Below are 19,716 nucleotides of genomic sequence, written 5' to 3'. Positions count from 1 at the left end.
ATGCTATATGCTGTGTCCTGTAATGCAGTCCTCATCGTCATAAACCACATGTTGCACTACATCCTACGATATATACTATATGCTGTGTCCTGTAATGCCGTCCTCATCGTCATAAACCACATGTTGCACTACATCCTACGATATATACTATATGCTGTGTCCTGTAATGCCGTCCTCATCGTCATAAACCATATGTTGCACTACATCCTACGATATATACTATATGCTGTGTCCTGTAATGCCGTCGTCATCGTCATAAACCACATGTTGCACTACATCCTACGATATATGCTATATGCTGTGTCCTGTAATGCAGTCCTCATCGTCATAAACCACATGTTTCACTACATCCTACGATATATGCTATATGCTGTGTCCTGTAATGCCGTCCTCATCGTCATAAACCATATGTTGCACTACATCCTACGATATATACTATATGCTGTGTCCTGTAATGCAGTCCTCATCGTCATAAACCACATGTTGCACTACATCCTACGATATATACTATATGCTGTGTCCTGTAATGCCGTCCTCATCGTCATAAACCACATGTTGCACTACATCCTACGATATATACTATATGCTGTGTTCTGTAATGCCGTCCTCATCGTCATAAACCATATGTTGCACTACATCCTACGATATATACTATATGCTGTGTCCTGTAATGCCGTCCTCATCGTCATAAACCACATGTTGCACTACATCCTACGATATATGCTATATGCTGTGTCCTGTAATGCCGTCCTCATCGTCATAAACCACATGTTGCACTACATCCTACGATATATGCTATATGCTGTGTCCTGTAAGGCCGTCCTCATCGTCATAAACCACATGTTGCACTACATCCTACGATATATGCTATATGCTGTGTCCTGTAATGCCGTCCCCATCGTCATAAACCACATGTTGCACTACATCCTACGATATATACTATATGCTGTGTCCTGTAATGCCGTCCCCATCGTCATAAACCACATGTTGCACTACATCCTACGATATATACTATATGCTGTGTTCTGTAATGCCGTCCTCATTGTCATAAACCACATGTTGCACTACATCCTACGATATATGCTATATGCTGTGTCCTGTAATGCCGTCCCCATCGTCATAAACCACATGTTGCACTACATCCTACGATATATACTATATGCTGTGTCCTGTAATGCCGTCCTCATCGTCATAAACCACATGTTGCACTACATCCTACGATATATACTATATGCTGTGTCCTGTAATGCCGTCCTCCTCGTCAAACACCCTGACGTTTCACATGCCAGGGATGGAGGCAGCAGGAGGTGAAGTCTTTTTTTCTTACCTTAGTTATTAGTCATGTTATATTTAAGCACTGTTAATTGTAACTTTTGCTACGGACAGCATTAATGTGCGATCATCGGTGCCATTAAATAAAATCGTATCTCTTGTTTATTGGCTCCACCACAATTAAAGCTAAATTTGATGGCACCCTAAATAGCACAATAATTGTACATGTCAGTCCAAGTAATTTTGATAAGGAGTTCAGGAGACTAAAGACGTCTGGAGTAGCCGAGATAAAATACCTTTCGTAGAAGATGAACCCAGGTAGAAGGCCAGAATAGGGGCTGGCCGTGTAGCCTATTAGACTGCTATTTGTCCTTGTCTTTTTTGCGCTTTTTGTTTATTAAGTCATCTGCTGGCATTTTATCTTGTTTAATGGCAAGGATGCCCACATTTCCATAATAACTAGCTGTTGATCAAACAGTCCCTGCTGGCAGCAGAGCACTTTCCACAAATCCGTTTTATTCCGCCAATTGGATGCAGTGACTAATATTTCTGTCGAGCCGTGACATATAATGCATCACCACACTTCTCATCAAGCTGTAAAGATGTGGGGAAAAAACATTTGTTAATTCCTTTGTTCTTACATTTTATTCTGTGGTTGAAAAACATGTAAGAGATGACAGCTCTTTGTTAAGAGACAGCATTCCAAAACTAATATCTATATTTAAGAAATGCTAAATATTCAGCGGGAAGTGTTTGGCGCACTGCTTTTTAGCTCCGACACTTCTGAATTCTGAGCATTTTTCATTCTACTAATATTAGACATCCTGAGGTTACAACTCCAGTCCCCCCTCAATAACTGTCAGTTACATGCCGATCTGCAATCACCTTTTCTTCTTTATAATAACCTCAATTTCCTTTCTGAAATATTCATATTTCAATCTCAAAGTGTAGCAGCCATATATGACTGAGAGCGGCTGCATCATGATTCCCCAACGGTGCCTACAACGCTGGGAACCAAATGTATTCTTCTCCCTCCAACAAAAGGACTAGGACTTTACACTAAAACGTATACTTACAGTATTGGAAAATCTTTGTCCCAAGTCAATAATGGAGCTATTAATGTCTGCCCCATGGGGTTTTTGTCTTCCTCTGGATCAACATATTCAGTTATAGGTTGAAATCAATGGACTTACGTCTACCTTCAGCCTTAAAGGAGTTGTCCAGTACTTTTTACAATTGCCCCAATGTATTTATCCTGTGCCCATAAGTGTTTTTGTAATTACCTTCTGCTGTCCTTCTTGCCTGTGAGCGGTGCTATCACTGGCCGCTCACAAGCATCACGTGACCCCCCCGGCTGCAGCCAGCTCTTCCTTCCGATGATGTCACGTCAAGTGAGGCGTGACATCAGTGACGCTGTCCCCACGTTGGATGCTGGGCTTAGGGCGGGTAACCACGCGGGGTATCACATTTTAAGAAAGAAATGAAGAAACTGGAGCAAGTTCATAGAAGTGACCAGAATGGTGACCGGTCTGCAAACAATGTCCTATGAGGAACGGTTAAAGGTTTGGGAATGTTTAGCTTGCAAAAGGGAAGACAGAGGAGACTTGATAGCTGTCTACAAATATCTCAAGAATTATAGTCTTCCAACTAGTGCGAATACATCATAATTTTAGTAACTCGTATTTACCAGCACCTGTGGATTACTAATAGAACGTTCCAAAAATCTATGTGATCACTTAGTTCATAGTCATTATCAATGTCGATCCAAAATTACCTTCTTGGACGGCCAAGATCATGGGCCTGGAAGTGCCCCATGTGGTCTGTGTGTGGCGTGTCCAGACATGGAGAGAGCCAACACATCTACCAATTCATCTGGCTCCAAAACCTATGATATCCGCAGTAGAATTACTTGTACTTCGAGATATGTAGTTTACTATGCCACATGTCCCTGTGGATTGTTATACATAGGGTTAACGATGCGCCAACTCAAGTTAGAATTAGGGAATGTGTTTTGGGCATCATAGCTGCGACTGACCACCTGGACACTTCCATGCTCAGTACCATACCGCGTCACTTTAAGTTATTCCATGATTGTGATAGTACTTTATTGAAAATAAGAGGAATTGATGCACTTAAAATTGGCATTCGGGGTGGCAATCTTAGTCAGCTTCTGGCCAGATCAGAGTCCAGATGGATGTGGACTCTGAATATGGTGCACCCTAATGGCCTAAACAAAAACTAAAGTTTTGCTCCCTTCCTCGAATTGCTCACTCTCTGCCATATACACTTGTTGTTTTAATCCATATTTTATTTCTTTGAAGTTTTGCCACTCACCTTGTGTGATCCATCTTCCTGCATTGGTGGGATTCTTCATGATACATCATTCTTGAGGCAGTCATCAAGCACGATATGACAACGTCTATTATATATTTATTATACGCCATCTGCCCATGTCTTGGCTCTTCAGTATGGACACCTATGTGAAAGCATGGATTTGGATCAATCCCTTTGTGTGATACATTAGTGATCTATATCTTTATTTAACAGTACAGAATTGTGTAATGGAGAGTATGATGCCCTTGTGATTTCTTAATATACAGGTTGGGCCATTTATATGGATCCACCTAAATTAAATGGGAATGGTTGGTGATATCAACTTCCTGTTTGTGGCACATTAGTATATGGGAGGGGAAAAACTTTTCCAGATGGGTGGTGACCATGGTGGCCATTTTGAAGTCGGCCATTTTGGGTCCAATTTTATTTTTTCAATGGGAAGAGGGTCATGTGACACATCAAACATATTGAGAATTTCAACAATGGTGTGCTCAGTTTTAACGTAACTTTATTCTTTGAGTTTTTTACAAGTTTATGACCACTTATAAAATGTGTTCAAAGTGCTGCCCATTGTGTTGGATTGTCAATGCAACCCTCTTCTCCCACTCTTGACACGCTGATCGTAACACCGCAGAAGAAATGCTAGCACAGGCTTCCAGTATCCGTTGTTTCAGATGCTGCACATCTCGTATCTTCACAGCATAGACAATTGCCTTCAGATGACCCCAAAGATAAAAGGGGCCAAGACTTTGGATTATACCAGTTAGCACTTTAGTGTATTTATGTGGACTAGGGGCCTGATCAGCTCATGTCCACTAGATAGCAAGAAATACGTCTAATGCACTAGCCCATGTGGAGTTGCACTAGCAACATGCTTCTACCTTAGCATATCTGCGGCCGTGTGTGTTTTTTTCAAGTGTGTATGTTCCCCATTCCACCTTGTTCTATTTACTTGTATATTTATTACTAATTGTGTAGTAAAATTTAAATTTTTTATTCTTTAGTGGGGTCATTTTTGATTGCATTTTTTTTTTCTTTAAATATCACCTCAAGGGCTTTCACACTGTAGAGGGATCAGCTTTAGTCTCATTTGCACAAAGAAAGACTAGAAGCCATGGGATGAAACTGAATGGGAGAAGATACAGATTAAACAGTGAGGGTGATTAACGAGTGGAACAGGCTACCATGAGAGGTGGGGTGAGTTCTTCAATGGAGGTCTTCAAACAGAGACTGGACAGACATCTGTCTGAGATGGTTTAGTGAATCCTGCATTGAATAGGGGGTTGACACGATGACCCCGGAGGTCCCTTCCAACTCTACCCTTCTATGTTTCATGGACTAAACTTTTCATGTACAGTGGGTGAAATGAGTATTGAACACGTCACCAATTTTCTAAGTAAAAATATATTTCTAATGGTGCAATTGACATGAAATTCTCACCAAATGTCAGTAACAGCCTATCCAATCCACACAGGCAAAGAAATCAAACCATAGATGTCCATAAATTAAGTTGTTTAATAATGTGAACAGCACCTTTAGATATAGATTTCCTTAGAAAACTGGTGATAAATACTTATTTCATCCTCAGTATATTTGATTTTGAGCCACCATTTGTAATGTAGGTTTTATGGGTGCCACCGTTGCTGTTGCAGGATGATCGAGGTAGTAAGTTGTAGAATGCTTTTGACATTCACTCTGAAATCTTGACTCTTTTAGATAAGGCTGTATTCACAGGAGACTGGAATTACAGCTCATGATGACACAGAAGCGGAATTGTAGTCAGTTTTCTGATTCTGCTATTGCATTCATACGCTAGCCAATATTACTGAGGGTAATGGGATCTGGAATAACCGCCCAACAAATCTCCGAGACGAGAGTGGCACTCTGCATGAATTCCGCTCCGCTCTGCCCTGCTCCCGGGCTGCTGCCGGTTCAGCACTCATCCTCTTTAGTGCGCTATAAATTGTCCTGTTTTTGCCAGTGCCGTTGGGTTTTGTGGCATTTTAGTAACCGGAATTAACGCTCAAGCACAACCGCCACATAAAATAACTGGTTAGCGATAAACATAGCGTGGGCATGGGTTACGCAGAGAGCCAGGCATTTATAAAGGATCTTAAATATTACTACCATGCATCCCTAATTCTCATGAGAACCAGCTATGTATAAGCTGTGCTTTTTTATATTCTTAGTAAAAATGTTTAATAGTCCAGCCTACTCTGTAAATGTGACATTCTGTCATTAGACCTACTACAGTTCTGAAAAGCGGATGAAAAAAGGGATGTGACAATTGAGATGCAAATGGAAATGAGCTGCTTTCAGTTTATCTACCATTTTTTCTTCCTTTTTTAAATTTTGCATCCTATGATATTATTGCTAAAAAGTGCCTCGGTGTAATACATGAGCACTTCTGTACTTATAGCCTAGTAAACTATGCAGAAATTAAGGATGTTGCTTATGTAAATCTTTCAGATATAGGTATGTATATATTATGTGTGTGTGTAAATATATATAAAAATAAAAAAAAAAGCAGGCAGCATTCAAAAATGAAAAACTATCAAGAGTCCGGTGAACATTTTAATAAGCCATATGTGCAACAGGCAACGTTTCTGCTCCAGAGAGCCTTTCTCAAATAAAATGTGAATATATATATATTTCATATCGCATGCATACACGCTTGTTAAAGGAACTTTCCAATAAAGGTTTGTTTAACTGGTGAGAATCAAACTGTGTGACTAGGCACGCCCCATTAAGAATACTTCCGTATTTGGAACTGTTGTGATTATGCTTGGATTAATTCTTCCTTTTTATTTACAGGAGCAGCCAAGGATTTATGCACATGAAACTGTCAAAAGCCAAAGAAAAATACATATTGGGTCAGAACAGTCCTCCTTTTGACAGCGTCCCGGAAGTCATCCATTTCTACACCACGCGGAAACTTCCAATAAAAGGAGCTGAACATTTATCACTCCTGTACCCTGTAGCGGTGCGGACCCTTTAGAGTGCAGACGGACTAGACCACCCCCTTCCTGTGGACAGGGGACTGTGGAGAAGCATTATGACACCTGCACTACAGATGAGCAGGTTACTACAGGGGACAGTAAAAGCACTGACATTGTGAAGTCATCTCCGGGCACTCACAATATGTACGATGTTGCACTACGGCTTTCATAAAGGACACTGCTTCTGTTTTGAGAAAGGCCATGGGGAAACTGCAAGATGTTTGTATGTTTTCAAGGGTTGGATGCAAAGTGTTTGATCCCATGGTTATCTGAGAGTAGACAAATAGAAGAAAAAAAAAAAAACATTTTCTGCAATACATCTAGTATGTATGCTCCGAAAGATCCAGGAAGTCTATCACCTCCTTGAAAGCATTATACTAGTTAGTTCTTTTAGGCTTTGCAATGGGAAATTGGGAGAAACGTCCTTAATTTGTTTGCCTTGCACTCTCCATACCTCATGGCCATGGTGCTATGGGTTACTTAAGCATAAGATGTCAGAAATGGTCAACTATTGAAATAAAACCACAAAAGACCAACCATATCAGCCAGTTTTCTGCAGCGTTAACAATTGCTGGGAATTAGAGGCGTATAGGCGCAGAATGCATCGCAGATGTAGGAATGGCACAAATATCTTGGAGGCCTCACATCGGACTCCTCAACAATGAAGGCCTCTTCTTTCAGTTGGCAGTGCAGGTTTTCATATGAAGCTGATGCCCTGTAGAGTTTTCTCTATTGCTGTGGGACGCAATAAAGGTTTTGGTGCCATCACAATCTTCAGAACACAAACATAAGATTTTGTGTGATAGCGAGAGCCTGCATGGAAGGCCCTGGCCTGCTCTGACTATATATCTAGTAATACTTGTCTGTTGGAGCAATAATCTGTTTCTCACTTGCTACATTCGTTATTACGGTCCGTCGTTGAGCTAAGTTTTGGGTAATTATTTATGAATAGGGGATGTAAATAAAGAAAATAGCGTTTTAATATATAATTATATTTTTGACCCCATTTTTTGGTACAAAGAGTTGTTGTGCACCTTTTTACAGTCAAGAGGCCTTAAAAGGCAGCATCGACCATGTTTAGTGTTTGTACAGTGTGACTGTCCTTTAGCGAGGAAGCGTTACTCGAATGTTCTAGGTTTAAAGACAAAATCAGGGTATTGTTCTTTTTGACTGTTAGCTTGTGAAGCCTGTTTTCCTCCTTTCTGAATAGTTAAACAGTATTAGGGTTTCAACCTTCACTTTAATAAAATTGATCTTCAGCATGTGGAAAATTTTTGTCTGCTCAACTGTTGTCATCAGTTCGTTGAATATCTTTGTGCAATACAGTCTATGCTTTCTAAGCTGTTTTTTTGTGTCTTTTACTGGTGATTGTGAAGAATGATAAAGCTACTGAGATCATCACCGAGCAATGGCTCTTAATTGATATCTGAAGCGCAATGGTTTATTCATGTTTTAATGCAAAAGCTATTCACTTATGCCTCTGGATTTGCACCTCATTACCCCTGAATTCTAATGCAAATTGGGTTCCGATTTGCAAGGAACTTTATCTAAGAGGTCAGGTCTGAAAAAATATACAAGTGTCCTGATGTGAATGAGCGAAAATGAGAAATCCCTTTGCGAGAAAGCAGCCCTGTCTGACATCTGACATTTAATTACTAGCCTCTCCAGCGAGACACCCAAATTATACCACTTCAGTGATTCCAATAGACACAACTGACAGGGACCATACAGCGATGCTGACTTAGGCCATCAAGAAAAGTAATCTCAAGCCTTGAACAAAAGCTACATTTATTTATAAAGCCTACGTAGCTCGGAACTATGACACTCCAAATCCTAATTTATGGGTGGCTTTTTTTTTCTTTGCAGGTGTCTTAACTGAATGCATTATTTTAGTGTGATTTTTACTTTGTTTCTAAAGACTAAAAACAATTTGGCAACACCATTTGGTATTTTACCAACCCTGTTCACACGTCTTATTTTTGCCACATTTTTCTCAATAAAAAAAACACCGCATTTTACTGTCCCAATATAGTCAGATTTATCAAGGCTCATGCACATGTTGCTTATTTTTTTACTTGCAGGTTCACATGTTCTTTCAATGTTTTTGCAGCGTTTTCATCCATTCTAATGAGTGGGAATAATGCGGCGTAAATATGTCCATTTTTGCATGAAAACACGTGCGCATACCCTTATAAAATATTACCACTCTCAATGTACACAAATGCCTTATTTGTCTGCAAACTACATTTGTATTCAAGAATCACAAATGGCTTTGTAAGGATTGTTTCTTCTTATGGTACAATTTGATTCATTGCCGTTCCCGATAATGTACATTGCTTGAGGCCTATAAACCCATAGGACATTACATACAGGCTTACACCATGGTGTCATGGTCACTGGCCAGATCACCCAATGCCACGTCTTTCTGCTTGTACAGCCAATGGCATGAAAAAAAAGAAGCTTGTAGACCAGATCACTTCTAGCTTCTCACTTGAAATAGGTCACTTTACCTATGTTTAAGCTAGGTTCACACTTAGAAATCCTGGCATAGAGCACGTCATGTCAGAATCTCCCAAAAACTGGCTCCTTCAGGGTTCACGTTGGAATATATTGACTTGATTATGGCGTTTTTGTGCATGACTGTAAAAGACTAATACTGCCAGGACGGAAAGCAGACAGTGTCTACAGTGACTCCATCGGCTAAATTCACGTGAATGACTGTTGGTTTTGCCATTGGTATATAGTTTTTCAGGGATTACAACCGAAAAGCCAACATACAGTGCCAAGCAAGTGTGCGCCTACCCTCAGTTGTATGACTGAAGTTTGTAAAAATGATGAATGTAAACCAGATTACAAAATACTAAAATGAGAAATTCAAAACTAGTTTTCTAGATTTAATATCAAACATGTACAGTCTTCATATTTGATGCTCTTGACATTCTGTCTCTCAAAGTTTTGATCAGTTTAAACTATGAACTTAAAGGGGTTACCGTCTATGCACCGGGTCCTTGCTGATCACAAGAGCAGGGCTCTGCTGTCCACTGTTTGATGTGATTACCACGCATGCGCACCACAGCTCCACCGATTGTATCTGGGACTGCCAGGGCTAGTTGGGCGCTGTACTCCCTGTTCTCTGGCCCAAAGCAATTGGCAAGTTATTACTTCTCACCAAGCCAAGTTAGACATTCACTTTAAAGGGAGTCTGTCACTTAAAATAATGCTATTCACCTGTTGATAAGCTGTTAATCTTTAGGTTAATAGCGTTCTGACACCGTGCAGCGCCGGCACTGAGAGCTCCGCTGCCGGGAGGAAATTCACTTCATTCATCTCCGGCAGCCGTGCTCTTTCAGTCACATGGGTGCCGCCGGCATGGTTTCAGTCACCGTTCTGTGTATAGAGAGCGGTGGCTGTAACCACACCCTCAGCACTGACTGACAGCTGGCCCTGATGCTCAGTCTGCAGTCAGTCAGTGTCGGGGTGCGGTTACAGCTGCCGCTCACTATACTCAGAGCGGTGACTGAATATGCGCCGGCGCCACCTCTATGACTGAAAGAGCAAGGCTGCCGGGGAGAATAACGGTCATTTCCTCCCGGCAGTGGGGCTCTCAGTGCGGCGGACGTACAGTGTCAGAACGCGATTAACATGCAGATTAACCCCATATCTGCAAGTTAATAGCATTATTTTACATGACAGGTTCTCTTTAATATAGTTTACTACTATAGTTGCACTAGAGTTGTGCCAAAAAATTGGTGTTCCTGATGTTTTTGCTGCAGAGCATTGATAAGTTTGTCTAAGGCTATGTGCCCACGATGCAGAAATGCTCCGGATTTTTCCTGAGCGTTTCTGCATCTCCCTGGCGGAAAAAAACGCATGCGGTTGTACATGCATTTTTCCTGCCAGGGACATGCGGATGTGAAGCGTTCTTCACATGCATTTCCGCATGCGGGTTGACAATCGCTTTCCAATCGATTTTAGCATCACTTGGAAAGTGCTTGTCAACTTGGTCACACTATATAAATCCATGCAAACGGCATATATAGTGTGACCCGAGAGAATGTCAAAAAATAAAAAATAAATCTATACTTACCTTCCGATGGCCCCCTGCAGTCTTGCTTCGCTCGGTGCTGACTGCCGGCAGATCGCGGTACACTGAAGGACCTGCCGACGACAGCGTCGCGTGACCCGTCACATGACTATGACGTCAGCGCAGGTCCTACAGTCCACCGCGATCTGCCAGCAAGGGAGGACGAGCACACCGGGGGTCATCAGAAGGTAAGTACACTGTGTTCCAAATTATTATGCAAATAATATTTTCTCAGATTTTCCCAAATTACCTATATGAATTGCAGTCATTGTAATTTTCCAGTCAAATAACGATTAGAGTACAATTGAAAGGTTTTTGTACAAACTGCCTATGATAACAGTATATTTTTTAAAAAATAAACTCAAACTGCACTCAAAATGCATGTTCCAAATTATTATGCACAGCAGAGTTTTCAACCTTTTCATTTTAATAAAGAACAAAAAAATGGTCATTTTTTAAATTATAAGCATTAGCAGGTTATTACAAACTGAAATCAAACAGTTTTCAACTCAAAACTTTATTCTAGGTGATGTTACATTTGCACATAGGACCCCTTCGAAAGGAGCTTCTGAACTCTCTCGTCCATTGAATTTGTCAGGTTTTGGATGGTTTCTGCTTCAATTGTTTTGCATGAGGACAGAATACCCTCCCAGAGCTGTTGCTTAGATGTGAACTGCCTCCCGCCATCATAGACACTCCTTTTGATGATGCTCCAGAGGTTCTCAATGGGGTTGAGGTCAGGGGAGCATGGGGGTCACACCATAAGTTTGTCCCCTTTTATGCCCACAGCAGCCAGAGATGCAGATGTGTTATGTGCAGCATGAGACGGTGCATTATCATGCATGAAAATGATCTTGCTGCGGAATGCACGGTTCTTCTTCTTGAACCATGGAAGGAAGTGCTGTTTGAGAAACTCCACATACATTATAGAGTTCATCTTTACCCCTTTAGGGATCCTAAAAGGGCCGACAATCTCTCCCCATGATTCCAGCCCAAAACATTACTCCACCTCCTCCTTGTTAGCGCCGTAGCCGTGTTTGCGTGGGGTGTCCATCAATCAGCCATCCTCCACTCCATCCATCTCGACCATCGAGATCATTTCATGCATGATAATGCCCCGTCTCATGCTGCACATAACACATCTGCATCTCTGGCTGCTGTGGGCATAAAAGGGGACAAACTTATGGTGTGGCCCCCATGCTCCCCTGACCTCAACCCCATTGAGAACCTCTGGAGCATCATCAAAAGGAGTGTCTATGATGGCGGGAGGCAGTTCACATCTAAGCAACAGCTCTGGGAGGGTATTCTGTCCTCATGCAAAACAATTGAAGCAGAAACCATCCAAAACCTGACAAATTCAATGGACGAGAGAGTTCAGAAGCTCCTTTCGAACAAGGGGTCCTATGTGCAAATGTAACATCACCTAGAATAAAGTTTTGAGTTGAAAACTGTTTGATTGTAATAACCTGCTAATGCTTATAATTTCAAAAATGACCATTTTTTTGTTCTTTATTAAAATGAAAAGGTTGAAAACTCTGTGCTTAATAATTTGGAACATGCATTTTGAGTGCAGTTTGAGTTTTTTATTTTTTTAAAAATATACTGTTATCATAGGCAGTTTGTACAAAAACCTTTCAATTGTACTCTAATAGTTATTTGACTGGAAAATTACAATGACTGCAATTCATATAGGTAATTTGGGAAAATCTGAGAAAATATTATTTGCATAATAATTTGGAACACAGTGTATATATTGATTTTTTTATTTTATTCTTTTTTTTTTTTTTTTTTTTTTTACAGGTTCTATGGTACCCGTGTCCGGAGGAGAGTCTCCTGTCCTCTAGACCTGGGTACCATCTGCACATTGAAGGCATGTATTCCGCATGTGCTTATCTAGTGAAGCAGAATACATGCGTTCTAATGCAAGTCAATGGCAGCGAAAACGCAGCACTTCTGCAAAATAATTGGTAGTGCTGCGGATTTTTCTGCAATGATTATCCGCAGTGGAAATTTCCACAGTATGTGCACAGCACATGCGGATTATCATTGGGGGACATGGCAGGCCTTCTACCATGCGTTTTTTAAGCGTTTTGCATCGTGGGCACACAGCCTAAGAGTGTTTCTGACAATAGAGGTTTGCACCACACTCCATACTTTTTCTTCACAAGTGTCTAGGCAGGAGTCTCAAAATAAGCAGATTTATCACTAACCTGTGCTACTTGGGATCAAAATACTGTTCTAAAATATACATTCCAGGAGTGGATATAATAAAAATGAGTCTTGTGTACAGCAAAGATGTGCCACAGTGATGAATGGTGGAAAAAAAATAACTGAAGTCTAAAATGCAAGTTTATTTTATTTGAGATAGTTTGACATACAGGTGCTTCTCACTAAATTAGAATATCATCAAAAAGTTAATTTATTTCAGTTCTTCAATACAAAAAGTGAAACTCCTATATTATATAGTCATTACAAACAGAGTGATCTATTTCAAGGGTTTATTTCTGTTATTGTTGATGATTATGGCTTACAGTCAATGAAAACACAAAAGTCATTATCTTAGTAAATTAGAATAATTAACAAAAAACACTTGCAAAGGCTTTCGATGTGTTTATAAAGGTCCCTTATTCTGTTTCAGTAGGCTCCACAATCATGGGGAAGACTGCTGACTTGACAGATGTCCAGAAGGCAGTCCTTGACACACTCCACAAGGAGGGTAAGCCACAAAAGTTCATTGCTAAAGAAGCTGGCTGTTCACAGAGTGCTGTATCCAAGCATATTAATGGAAAGTTGAGTGGAAGGAAAAAGTGTGGTAGAAAAAAGGTGCACAACCAACTGGGATAACCGCAGCCTTGAAAGGATTGTTAAGAAAAGGCCATTCAAAAAATTTGGGGAAACATTCACAAGGAGTGGACTGCTGCTGGAGTCATTGCTTCAAGAGCTACAACACACAGACATATCCAGGACATGCAAGAAAACAAAAAACCTGACCAGCACCTCAATATAGTGTGAACAGGTGCACGCTGCAATGACTGCATAACATACAATAAAAAAAAGCACAGCAGCACACTGTAAGGGCCAAGACATATGCAGACACTGAGAACATAAGAGCTAAACCGCATCATTGCTGAATAAAATGTGCTTACAAAAAATGAAGGCTCTTAGCGCATAAATTGGCCAATTCATGTATGCCTATCAACCACGACAAGGTAGCCTCCGCATGATGGGTATCTATCCTCCTAAACATGCCTCTCTTGGGCTATAAGCCTACAATGTAAATGGGCAAACATGCCTCTCTTGGGCTATAAGCCTACAATGTAAATGGGCAAACATGCCTCTCTTGCTGCTGTGCTTTCTTATTGTATCCAGGACATGGGCTACAAGTGTCGCATTCCTTGTGTCAAGCCATTCATGACCAATAGACAACGCCAGAAGCGTCTTACCTGGACTGATCTTCAGTGGTCCAAGGTGTTTTCTGATAAAAGTAGATTTTGCATTTCATTTGGAAATTAAGGTCCCAGAGTCTGGAGGAAGAGTGGAGAGGCACACAATCCAAGCTGCTTGAGGTTTAGTGTGAAGTTTCCACAATCAGTGATGGTTTGAGGAGCCATGTCATCTGCTGGCGTAGGTCCACTGTGTTTTATCAAGACCAATGTCAGCGCAGCTGTCTACCAGGAAATTTTAGAGCACTTCATGCTTCCCTCTGCCGACAAGCTTTGTGGAGATGGAAATTTGATTCTACAGCAGGACTTGGCACCTGTCCACACTGCCAAAAGTACCAATACCTGGTTTACACACAACAGTATCACTGTGCTGGATTGGCCAGCAAACTCGCCTGACCTTAACCCCATAGAGAATCTATGGGGTATTGTCAAGAGGAAGATGAGAGACACCAGACCCAACAATGCAGACGAGCTGAAGGCTGCTATCAAAGCAACCTGGGCTTCCATAACACCTCAGCAGTGCCACAGGCTGATCGCCTCCATGCCACATTGCCGCATTGATGCAGTAATTGATGCAAAAGAAGCCCGACCAAGTATTGAGTGCATTTACTGAACATACATTTCAGTAGGCCAACATTTCGGATTTTAAAAACATTTTTCAAGCTGTTGTTATAAAGTATTCTAATTTACTGAGATAATGACTTTTGTGTTTTCATTGTCTGTAAGCCATAATCATCAACATTAACAGAAATAAACACGTGAAATAGATCACTGTGTTTGTAATGACTCTATATAATATATGAGTTTCACTTTTTGTATTGAAGAACTGAAATAAATTAACTTTTTGATGATATTCTAATTTAGTGAGAAGCACTTGTAGGTTAAAATTCTCAGTTACCTTAGGTCAGAAAATTATCTCCTATGGGAATAAAGGATTGGACATGTTCTAATTCAACATTCCTGACAGATGTCAATGGAAAGATTTAAAGATTTAACAGTTCAGAGAGCCCTATAAACATATGAGTGACTACCCACCCCTCTCATGGGTACCGCCAGATATTAGTAATAATAATTTTTATTTCTATAGTGCCAACATAGTAAATGCCTACCATTTTTTTGAGGTATGTCCATGAAGGCACTATTCATATACAGTCATTTCCAGAACAAAGCTTTGTGATTATTTTACATAGAAACATTTTGATCTTTAAGCAGCTTCAATTAAGCGTTGGATTCGATGCGACTACGTGATGGGAAAATGCACATCACAACGGCTAGTGCTCAGTGCCACCTGCGTCATTATGTTCACTGCTCTTCTATTCTTCCTATTTGATGAGGCGGGTATAAAGTTAGCTGCATGAAATCATGATGAAAAAATAATTCTAGCATGAACAACCTAAAAATTGCAATTTTTATTGGACCTCCAAGCACGCAAGCAAACACCTGCCTGCTTTTCCATCAAGCACAATTTTGCTTGTACGCAGGTGTCTGTCACTATCATGTTAGCGCATCTAATTCTTGTGACACCTGTAGAAAGGAAGGAATCCCTCTAACACCCACTGTCTGCCAGAGAACGAGTAATGGAACTGCATCGCTAAGTACTATACCGGTCCAATTAGAAGTGCAGTCTACGGAGTGCCTTCTCCTTGTCCTCCTATTCAGCTGCTTGCCCACCACAATGTCCTGCATTACATACTGTAGCACTGCTTATCACAAAAAGGACATTTTAATCAGCCCTGTCTTAAAAGTCAAAAAGATTTTTTTTGTCAAAAATTATTATTCTAAGCCTCACCCTGTTCTTCCTCTGATTGTGGATATTTCCTTCTTGTCAAGAACTGTTTGAGTTTCCTTGAACAGTTAACAATTAGAGACTTCTTGCCCTTGGAGATACCAACAGCACTTGCTTGCCAAATTATTTGGATTGTGAAGAGTATATCAACTGTGTGAGTGGACTAATGACGAGGCAGCGTTATTGGCAGCGCTGCAGGAGTTAACGATCCAATGACTAGACCATTATTCAGAAAAACGTAATGAAACCATGCACTTTACATGTAGAGTGTACAAGCTCAAGAAAATGTGCAAATGTACATGTTTATGATGCACGCAGCATTCTGATTAATGTGAGCAGTTTGTATTACAAAAAATGGGGTGAATAGTCATAAGCTTGGCTGGTGCGCAGGGGCGGACACTGACAGCTTGGGGCCCTGTGCAAGAAATGAGTCTGGGCCCCCCTCCTTTTATGGCTACAGATTACGGTATATATATATATATATATATATATATATATATATATATATATATATATATATATAATATACACTGCTCAAAAAAATAAAGGGAACACTCAAATAACACATCCTAGATCTGAATGAATGAAATATTCTCATTGAATACTTTGTTCTGTACAAAGCTGAATGTGCTGACAACAAAATCACACAAATATAATCAATGGAAATCTAATTTATTAACCAATGGAGGCCTGGATTTGGAGTCACCCCCAAAATTAAAGTGGAAGAATACACTACAGGCTGATCCAACTTTGATATAATGTCCTTAAAACAAGTCAAAATGAGGCTCAGTATTGTGTGTGGCCTCCACGTGCCTGTATGACCTCCCTACAATGCCTAGGCATGCTCCTGATGAGGTTGCAGATGGTCTCCTGTGGGATCTCCTCCCAGACCTGGACTAAAGCATCTGCCAACTCCTGGACAGTCTGTGGTGCAACGTGACGTTGGTGGATGGAGCGAGACATGATGTCCCAGATGTGCTCAATCGGATTCAGGTCTGGGGAACGGGCGGGCCAGTCCATAGCTTCAATGCCTTCATCTTGCAGGAAGTGCTGACACACTCCAGCCACATGAGGTCTGGCATTGTCCTGCATTAGGAGGAACCCAGGGCCAACAGCTCCAGCATATGGTCTCACAAGGGGTCTGAGGATCTCATCTCGGTACCTAATAGCAGTCAGGCTACCTCTGGCGAGCACATGGAGGGCTGTGCGGCCCTCCAAAGAAATGCCACCCCACACCATTACTGACCCACTGCCAAACTGGCCAGGCTGAAGGATGTTGCAGGCAGCAGATCACAATCAGTGTTGCTTCATAACTGGACAGGTAGATTTCACAGAAGTGTTAGTGACTTGGAGTTACATTGTGTTGTTTAAGTGTTCCCTTTATTTTTTTGAGCAGTGTATATATATATATATATATATATATATATATATATATATATACAGTACAGACCAAAAGTTTAGGCACACCTCATTTAAAGATTTTTCTGTATTTTCATGACTTTGAAAATTGTACATTCACACTGAAGGCATCAAAACTATGAATTAACACATGTGGAATTATATACTTAACAAAAAAGTGTGAAACAACTGAAAATATGTCTTATATTCTAGGTTCTTCAATTTAGCCACCTTTTGCTTTGATGACTGCTTTGCACACTATTGGCATTCTCTTGATGAGCTTCAAGAGGTAGTATATAATTAAGTATATAATCCCACATGTGTTAATTCATAGCTTTGATGCCTTCAGTGTGAATGTACAATGAAAATACAGAAAAATATTTAAATGAGAAGGTGTGTCCAAACTTTTGGTCTGTACTATATATATATATATATATATATATATATATATATATATATATATATATATATATATATATATATATATATTACATAGTTTCCTCTCATTATGTATATTGCTGCCCCTTATTACACAGTGCCCTCTCTTGTTATGTACAGCACCGTCCCTTACTTATCGGATTATCTATAGCGCCCTGTTCTTTATTACGTAGCGTCCTCTCTTGTTAGATATAAACTGAACGGACCACTGATGGAGCATGGGAAAGCTTATTTTCTGATGGAAGAGCTGATGGACTGGTCTTTTGGGCCCTGTGATGTGCAGGAGAGGGGGGAATATGGTAATTTAGCACAGAGGCGGCGATTTAGGGGAATAGTAAGCAGACAGGAGGGGTTTGCTTGGTGTCCCCCGGACGCCAAGCCTCTGGAAAACAGATCTTATAAAACCAGATTTCTCTGCAATCAGACCTCTGCTAAGGGCCATACAGGTATGTATAGATTTACTTTTCTATCACCTGTATGCCCACAGTACAGGTCTGATATCGCCCAGGGGGGTGACACATTCCCTTTAAACATTTAAATGCTGCTGTCAGAGACCAACAACAGCATTTATGTGGCGTCATCTCAGTGGGGCGTCGGTGTCACACCTCTCTCCCGTCAATCCATCAAATATAAAATGATTTAACCCATATGCTAAATGAACAAAAGAAAATCAAAACAACGGAATTGCCCTTTTCACCCCAATACACCCCAAAAATGCTGTTTAACCCCTTACTTACCGGGGACGTATTAGTACGCATATTTGCGATCCCCCCGTTCAGTGAGGGCTGCTGCGCTGAGCCCTCACTGAACGGAGCACATGTCAGCTGATTCTTACAGCTGACATGTGCCCGCAACAGCCGCGGGTGGAATCGCGATCCACCCGCGGCTGTTAACATGTTAAATGCTGCTGTCAATCTCCGACAGCAGCATTTAACGCGCGCTTCCTGGTAGCGCGTCATAAGCCCCGCCCACCAGCGACCCCGTCACGTGATCGCGGGTCGCCGATGGGCGTGCATGACAACCCAGGGTCTGCAGCAGACGCCTGTGGTTGTCATGATCTTGTCGCTATGAGCGCCACCTAGTGGTCGGCGCTCATAGCACAGGACCATTTCTGCTGCATGCAGGGGACCTGCTCGTCCCCTGTATGTAGCAGAGGCGATCGGATAGTTGCTGCTTCTAGTCTCCTATGGAGACTATAGAAGCATGCAAAAAGAAAAAAAAAAAAAAAAAAAAAAAGTTTTTAAAAATATAAAAAAAAATAAAAAAATATAAAAGTTTAAATCACCCTCCTTTCGCCCCATTCAAAATAAAATATATAAAAAAAACCCACATACACATATTTGGTATCGCCGCGTTCAGAATCGCCCGATCTATCAATATAAAAAAAGAATTAATCCGATCGGTAAATGGCGTAACGAGAAAAAAATTCTAAACGCCAGAATTACGTTTTTTGGTCGCCGCAAAATTGCAATAAAATGCAATTACGGGCGATCAAAACATCGGATCTACCCCAAATGTTATCAATAAAAACGTCAGCCCGGCGCGCAAAAAATAAGCCATCAACCAGCCCCAGATCACGAAAAATGGAGACGCTACGGGTCTTAGAAAATGGCGCTATTTTTTTATTTTTTTTTTTACCAAATTTTGGAATTTTTTTTCACCACTTAAATATAAAAGAACCTATACATGTTTGGTGTCTATGAACTCGTAATGACGTGTAGAATAAGAAGGGCAGGTCAGTTTTAGCATTCAGTGAACGTGGTAAAAAAAATAAATAAAAAACAACTGTGGTATTGCACTTTTTTTGCAATTTTACCGCACTTGGAATTTTTTTCCCGTTTTCCCGTACAGGATATGGTAAAACTAGTAATGGCGTTGAAAAGTACAACTCGTCCCGCAAAAAATAAGCCCTCACACGGCCATATTGTCCAAAAAATAAAGACGCTATGGCTCTGGGAACAA

At 40.8% G+C, this 19,716-nt stretch overlaps 1 protein-coding gene and 1 long non-coding RNA gene across 3 annotated transcripts in view; one reads left to right on the top strand and one right to left on the bottom strand.

Annotated features, from left to right (window-relative positions):
• SHB (SH2 domain containing adaptor protein B) overlaps positions 1-6,920 on the top strand; it is a 155,231-nt gene extending 148,311 nt beyond the window's left edge. Inside the window, exon 6 of the mRNA XM_073664601.1 lies at positions 6,421-6,920. Within this exon, the coding sequence (XP_073520702.1) occupies positions 6,421-6,604 (184 nt within the window). The 3' untranslated portion in view covers positions 6,605-6,920. The remainder of the gene's footprint in view (positions 1-6,420) is intronic.
• The window catches only part of LOC141209059 (uncharacterized), a 344,732-nt gene continuing 326,447 nt past the window's right edge, over positions 1,432-19,716 (bottom strand). Inside the window, exons 1-3 of one of the 2 annotated variants that reach the window (XR_012279316.1) lie at positions 15,737-15,845; positions 3,607-3,748; positions 1,432-1,866 (exon numbers count right to left, since the gene is read on the bottom strand). This is a non-coding gene — a long non-coding RNA (uncharacterized lncRNA). Of the gene's footprint in view, positions 1,867-3,606; positions 3,749-15,736; positions 15,846-19,716 lie in introns of those variants that run through there. The other variant, XR_012279367.1, reaches the window with a different exon arrangement.

Source organism: Phyllobates terribilis, unplaced genomic scaffold, assembly GCF_046119375.1.
Source record: "Phyllobates terribilis strain yellow unplaced genomic scaffold, ASM4611937v1 Scaffold_1__5_contigs__length_1240528914, whole genome shotgun sequence".
Taxonomy (NCBI): Eukaryota; Metazoa; Chordata; class Amphibia; order Anura; family Dendrobatidae; genus Phyllobates; species Phyllobates terribilis.
This window is presented reverse-complemented; position numbering and strand designations above follow the sequence as displayed.